Source organism: Patagioenas fasciata, chromosome 2 (assembly GCF_037038585.1).
Source record: "Patagioenas fasciata isolate bPatFas1 chromosome 2, bPatFas1.hap1, whole genome shotgun sequence".
Lineage (NCBI taxonomy): Eukaryota > Metazoa > Chordata > Aves > Columbiformes > Columbidae > Patagioenas > Patagioenas fasciata.
The window spans coordinates 57,335,130-57,341,774 of NC_092521.1; the positions used below are offsets into that span (position 1 = coordinate 57,335,130).

Consider the following 6,645-nt stretch of genomic DNA (forward strand, 5'->3'; position numbering starts at 1 on the left):
CTGGCTGATAGTCTCACAGAGGGACTTCAGGCATCACACTTCTGAGCATTGACTTTCCCAGCTTTTAGGCCTTGTGAGATCTGGAGGAACTCACATCTGTTTCAGAAAGCTCTGGCTCCCAGCACCGTGTGCTGTGTATTCCTCCCACATCTGCATCAAAATCTGTACACTAACAAGGGCACCAGAATGCGACTGTTTATTTTTTCTATTTTTTTTCCACAAAATTTACTTTAGTTATATCTTCTATTAATGGTGTGATGGGCTTGACTGTACGTTTTCTGAGCTTTGTAACAGCATGGTTGTTATTCTTCCAAAATGATAATTGTGAATATAAGACAAATGCTTATAAATGTCACAAGCCTGCCCCTTCAATAACAGTCTTCTGCTCTCACCTCTTTTGGAGTATTGTAGCAATATGAACTTATTGTCAGTACTAGCAACAGCAGAGAAATAAACACAAGAGAAATGTTTTTTGGAAAGGAGCATGCCTAGTGCATCTCCTCCTTTACTATTTAAAAAAGCTCATTATGAATTTCAGATCAGAATCACTGCTCACTTAGAAAGACAAGAGAAGACCACTAGATGGTGGTAAAAACCCGAGCCTTTGCTAACAACGTCTGTGAAAAGAGAAGTTCAGAGGGGCAAAGAAGGGGAGGAGGAGCCACCGTTTGAATACTGAAGTCGTTGTTGCTTGGAGTCTATAAAAAGGTAGTTGCACAGTAAGTAATCTGTACGTGGCCAGCCTTGACTCTATGGATTTATTAATTCCTTTTCCTCTATTTTTGTCATCCATTCCCACCAAGGAGTCCCCAGCCCCAGATATCGGGTGAGGAGGGGGGCTGGAACTTCTGCTCTCTGGAGGAAAGGTTGCAGACGATGAAGAGGAGGAGCAGCTGAAGGAGCAGCTCTCGTAAATAGGTACAGTTAATTCTTGATTTCAAACAAAAGGTTCCCTTTAAAATATTTTAAAAACTGAAAATTATTTAGGTTGATAAGCATTGAACTTTATTTGCAACAAGTCATTGACAATCAGCTTTAAGCGTTCCCCTTCCTATGAATCCAATGGCTTACAGCTTGCCCTGAATATTCTGTTTACCGAAAGAACATTCAATAAAATACTCATGATCTAGAACAGAAAAAATATTTTTATGACAGCATTCCACTCATACTGATTCTGTAACCTTAGTAATCTTGAAATGTATGGATTTGCCTTGGTTATAGGTTTAATACTATTCTCTTAAGTGATCAAGTTAGTACTACACAGATAAGCTGTTTATGACACAGTTCATGCAAATTTAAGTACAAAGGTCAGGAAAGCATTTGATATTTTATTGAAAATGTTTCATTCTTAATTGTGGTAATAATTCAAACTTTTATATGTTGTATTCAAGTGAGCAGGTTTTGCTGAACCTGATACTATATTCTCCTGCATTTTTGGGCTCTGAGAACTGAAACTCAGAAAACTGTTTGTTGTTTTGTGTTCAGCAGAATTTCCAGGACATTGTGTTCACTTCTGGAGACTGAATAGAATAAACAAAACTATGAGTGAAGAGCACTCAAATCTCTTCAGTAGTTTGTGGTTCTATTTTTCAGTAAGGATGGGTAGAAAAACTCTGAGTCAATCGGAGGTTAATTTAGAATCAGTAGAGGAATATAGTGTGGAAGAGGCAGGAGATGTACAAGCCAAATTAAACAGAAATGGGTGATATTTGTTTTGTCAACTTCTGCCTGTTCTTGTCATGCTGTATTTTTTTTGGCAGGTTGTTTTGCCTTTTGGAAAATGCATTTACCGCACTCCCTGGCAAGTCCCTCAGAAAGAACAGTACCTGTTTGCTTCCAGAGATGAACACCTCCTCTCAACTGTATGTTTCTGAGCTAAACCTGAGTGCCTTTGGCAGCAACTTTACTGTGCCTACTGTCAAGAGCAAGTCGTCGCCATGTGAGCAAGTGGTCATTTCAGCTGAGGTGTTCCTAACTCTGGGCATTGTAAGCCTCCTTGAAAATATCTTAGTTATATGTGCAATAATTAAGAACAAGAACTTGCATTCACCCATGTATTTTTTTGTTTGCAGTTTAGCAGTGGCTGACATGCTGGTCAGTGTGTCTAATGCTTGGGAGACAATAACGATATACTTAATAAACAATAGGCATGTAATTATGGAAGATGCCTTTGTCCGTCATATAGACAATGTCTTTGATTCAATGATCTGCATATCTGTGGTGGCTTCCATGTGCAGTTTGCTGGCTATAGCAGTAGACAGGTATATCACGATCTTCTATGCCCTTCGTTATCACAACATCATGACAGTGAAAAGATCAGGGCTTATTATTGCATGCATCTGGACCTTTTGCACGGGCTGTGGCATTATCTTCATTCTTTATTATGAATCAACTTACGTGATCATTTGTCTCATCACTATGTTTTTTACCATGTTGTTCCTCATGGTCTCGCTGTATATCCATATGTTCCTCCTGGCTCGTACTCACGTGAAGAAAATAGCTGCTTTGCCTGGGTACCACTCTGTCCGTCAAAGAACCAGCATGAAAGGAGCCATCACTCTGACTATGCTTCTTGGCATCTTCATTGTTTGCTGGGCTCCATTCTTCCTTCATCTCATCCTGATGATCTCCTGCCCTCAAAACCTCTATTGTGTTTGCTTCATGTCTCACTTCAACATGTACCTCATTCTCATTATGTGCAACTCAGTGATTGATCCCTTGATCTACGCCTTTCGTAGCCAGGAAATGAGGAAGACCTTCAAAGAAATAATTTGTTGCTATAGCCTGAGAATGGTTTGTGGGTTATCAAACAAGTATTAAGAAAACAAAACCAAACCAGGGAAGAGAATCAAAACGCAACATCTTGCTGCCTCTTGTGGTTCTGCTGAAATGCCTATGGAACATCTTCATTCAGCTGTCATGATTTCTGCAGCAATCAGAAACCAATTTTTAAATGGGATTTTACGTTTCCCTCCACGCACATCTCTCACACTGGTGCTGGGAGCTACTCAGTGCATCTGTAGTATGGGGAGAAGGAATATTTTGAATCTCATTTACCCTACTGGAGACTGGACCTTATAAAGGACCTTATACAGGGAAAGCCTTATTTTTCTTTCTGCTAAATGCAATGAGTGTGAACTGCCATGCAAATGAGCCCATCAGCGTCCTAGTCTGTGTTGATATTCTTGATCTCTATAGATACAGCATGGCATATTTTCACATCAGAATTAACTTTTTTTTTTTTTTTTTTTTTTTTTTGAGATATTAAATCACAGAAGCAGCTCCAATTATCAGGGTTCACATACCTCGCTCAACAGTTATGACCAATATATATGCACATATCAGTAGTCTTGTATTCCAGTCATGACTGTTACTGTAATAAAATATGTACTATGTAAGTGGACAGTGTTACCAGGAGATTTTCCAGGTTGTACACAGTACTTTGTCATATCTGACAATAAGTGTTCTCACTGTGAGGTAAGATGTACCATAGGTCAATTTTAAGGCTAAATGTGAAGACTGAGATGATTCTCGTTTGTCTGTTTTCTTCATTCACCAGGGCCAGGGAAGTAAAGGGTGCATGGCCTCTAGACAGTCATGTAATGTTTTGTGGAGAAGGAAAGACTGTGCAAATGGTTGCCTTCATCTAGACATTAGAAAAGCATTTCAGCTAAGAGTAGCTTTTGTCACTGGAGGAAGATGTACTGTAGGTTGCATCTTTCAAGCTGGTAGAGAAAAAAAGAAGTTTGATGATCAGAAGGGATAGCATGCAGTTGCAAAACAGGGATTTCAAAAACTCAGGCATATGTAGTTACAATAGAGAGTCCTGACTTTTGCTCCCCAAACAAACAGTTTATTGAGAGGATTCTAATGTGAAACCCTCATGAATTTTGTGTGAGTAATTTGCAACTAGTCATACTCTCATAAAGATGCTGTTCTGCAACAGCTATGTGATGTGCAAAACATTGGACTTGTCACAGATGAAGGAAGTTCAACTGTGGCACTGATTTCCTGATGCAAATGGATGGTACATATCCTGCACTGAGATGTAAGTTATGAAAATATTTCAAGCAATGGCACCCTTCTGATTAGATATTAAAAATATAACTTGGAAAAATGAATTGTTTCTCCCAACAAGCTGAAAGAGTAACCCTTGTTATATTTGGTTTAGGGTTGCTCTAAAACTCTTTTTGTCAGTAAAACTACGATTGACTCAATGGGCCTTAGATTATATATTCAAGGTAGAAGTCCCCATCAGCTGTTAGGAGAATTTTTTTACCGTAAGAGTGGTCAAACATGGGAATGGGTGACTGGTGGTTGTATAGTCTCCATCCTTGGAGATATTCAGAACTTGACTGGACACAGTCCTAAACAATCTGCTCGAAGTAGAAAGCTGATTCTAACTTTGAAGCTGGCCCTGCTTTGAATGATTTGGAATAGATGACCTCCACAGGTCCCTTGCAACCCAGGTTATTCTGTGATTCTATGAGACAGTTGGTGTTTTGTGACAAAATTTCATTTTTCCCCCTTCTAACTTAATTTCTTGTGTAAGAAAAAGCATAAGAGATTTTCCTCCACACATTTAGAAATACGCCATACTTTTTGTCTTCATTTGCTTTGGAAGACTCTGGCATGATAAGTAAGGTGCAACTTTAGCACCAGGGTTATACCTTTTCTTTGCTGTAGCTTAAAATATACACTGCCTCCACCTCACCCTTATCTCCCTCTGATATGTGTGGGAATGTTATTCTCAGTGGAGACATCTTATGTTGTCTGTAAATATTCTGGTTATATCAGTGCACTAGGCGCTGGATTCTTCCTTCGGCTATATCTGAAAATGGGATTTCAGAGTTATGTTTATGGTCACAGGATCACAGAATGGTTGGGGTTGGAAGGGATCTCTGAAGATCATCTAGTCCAAACCAGTCTATAGTGAGAATTTCGCCTTGTTTTAGTCCACCTCTTAATTCTATATATAAATGGCACCTAAGAGTGTGCTCTTGCTACTACGAATGTAGATAACGAAAAATGAGACAGTTCAATTGCATAGTGAAAGGCACCAGCTGATGCTGTAAATGAATAATTAAATCTTTATTGAGTATTTGAAATAAGACAGTCTTGTACATAATTGTAAATCAACAAAGAGGAAGCCAAACTGTAATAGCCTTGGGTATTTTCTTGGATTGTACATTACCTCTTTGTTGGAAATTTATTTGATGTATAAATACAGACAAGAAGAAATTATTAAACTGGATTGCTGGAAAACCTACCATATTGGTTATTCGTTGTAATGTGTCTGCTAAACTTAGAGAGTATTCACAGAGGAAATATTGCATTACACGTGCTCACTTCTCAATTTAAGAAGACGCCTTATTAAAAAACACATTCTGAAAGAGAATTCAGACTAATACAATGTATTTACATTCATACCTATGTTCCTCTAGGTGTCAGCATCACATCCTCATTATAAATTTTACAGGTGGGGAGGTAAAACAGCTTAAGGGGAGAAAGAAGATATTTTTCAAGAGCAGGCTAGAACCGTTCCCGCAAAGGTTGTTTACGCTACAGGAATGCATATAAAATACATGTCTCTGTGAGACCATGACATGTTTTAATCTGCTTCTTTCTCCTGCTTTGCTGAAAAATAAAAACAATATTTAGCATGCTTTCATTTTGCCAGAGCTTGGAAAATACAAATTATTCTGATGGATTGGGACAAGCAACCATTGTGTAAGTATGAAATTTGCTGTCAAAGGACGGGCATGAAAAAATTAGCTGCTAGGCTGTCATTGCATTGTGTCTGCATAGCTAATGGTACTACCCTTGCTTCCACTGCCAGTTATTTACAGTTTGGTATTAGTAATCGGAAAGAAGCTGAAATCACACTATTTCTGTCCCATAACTCCAAAACCAACTTTATTGCCCACTGCTGCTCTGATGATGGAACACTTCTCTGCCTCTAACTTGTGTGTCGCTATTTTCAAGTTTTTAATAAGAAATTATTCCGAACTTCTGTTGCAGGTGGGGTCAACTTAAATAAACTCACAAAGGGCAGTAAAATTTCACCTGCATTTTAAGTAGATCAGTAGGAGCAGGGAGAATATAAAAAAAGAATTTGGCGATTCTCCTGCCTCCCTTGCAGTAAATTTTTCTTCTGTTGCTAGTCAGCTTCTTCGAAGATGAGCTCATGGTGAACATTGTTGTGTTTAGGGATTACAGTGGATCCCAGTTGTGTTGGTTTGCATGCACAGTGCCCTTCTTGTTAGGAAGGGTGAGCAAATGAGGTGTTGGAACCTGGATGTATAAATGGAGATCCACATATCAGAGATGGAGAGTCACACAGGCTGTGGTGGAGCTACCTGCAGAAGTTTCTATGCCAGGTGAGATGCTCTCTCTCCTTTTCTAATCTTATGTATTGCAACCTGAGCTGTGTGTATCTTGGATCCCATTTGTTCTTTATACAGGAAGCAAAGGAGAATCTGAGTATGTATATGTCTCTCTATACTTACATACTTGCCTACATGTATATGAGGACTTTCTCCCAAATACAATGACAAGCAATATAAACAGATGAAACGTAGGTGAGGATGTACGGTTTCATTTCCCTAAACTTTCTGTTCTTTGTCATCCAGTTATTTGTTACAC

General features: G+C 38.8%; 1 protein-coding gene across 2 annotated transcripts; it reads left to right on the forward strand.

Annotated features, from left to right (window-relative positions):
- Positions 1-628: 628 nt before the first annotated feature.
- MC5R (melanocortin 5 receptor) lies at positions 629-5,269 on the forward strand. 2 transcript variants are annotated; one of them, XM_065832443.2, is made up of 3 exons: positions 629-708; positions 804-918; positions 1,761-5,269. In XM_065832443.2, the coding sequence occupies exon 3, from the start codon at positions 1,843-1,845 to the stop codon at positions 2,818-2,820; it is 978 nt and encodes a 325-aa protein (XP_065688515.1). In that variant the 5' UTR covers positions 629-708; positions 804-918; positions 1,761-1,842; the 3' UTR covers positions 2,821-5,269. The 2 variants fall into 2 exon arrangements, with proteins under 2 accessions (XP_065688515.1, XP_071660374.1); XM_071804273.1 differs by lacking the exon at positions 629-708 and having other exon boundaries at positions 718-918.
- Positions 5,270-6,645: the final 1,376 nt, after the last annotated feature.

What these genes read in the sequence shown, in the direction of transcription:
- MC5R (XM_065832443.2), top strand. Translation starts at nt 1,843, where the DNA reads ATGAACACCTCCTCTCAACTGTATGTTTCTGAGCTAAACCTGAGTGCC.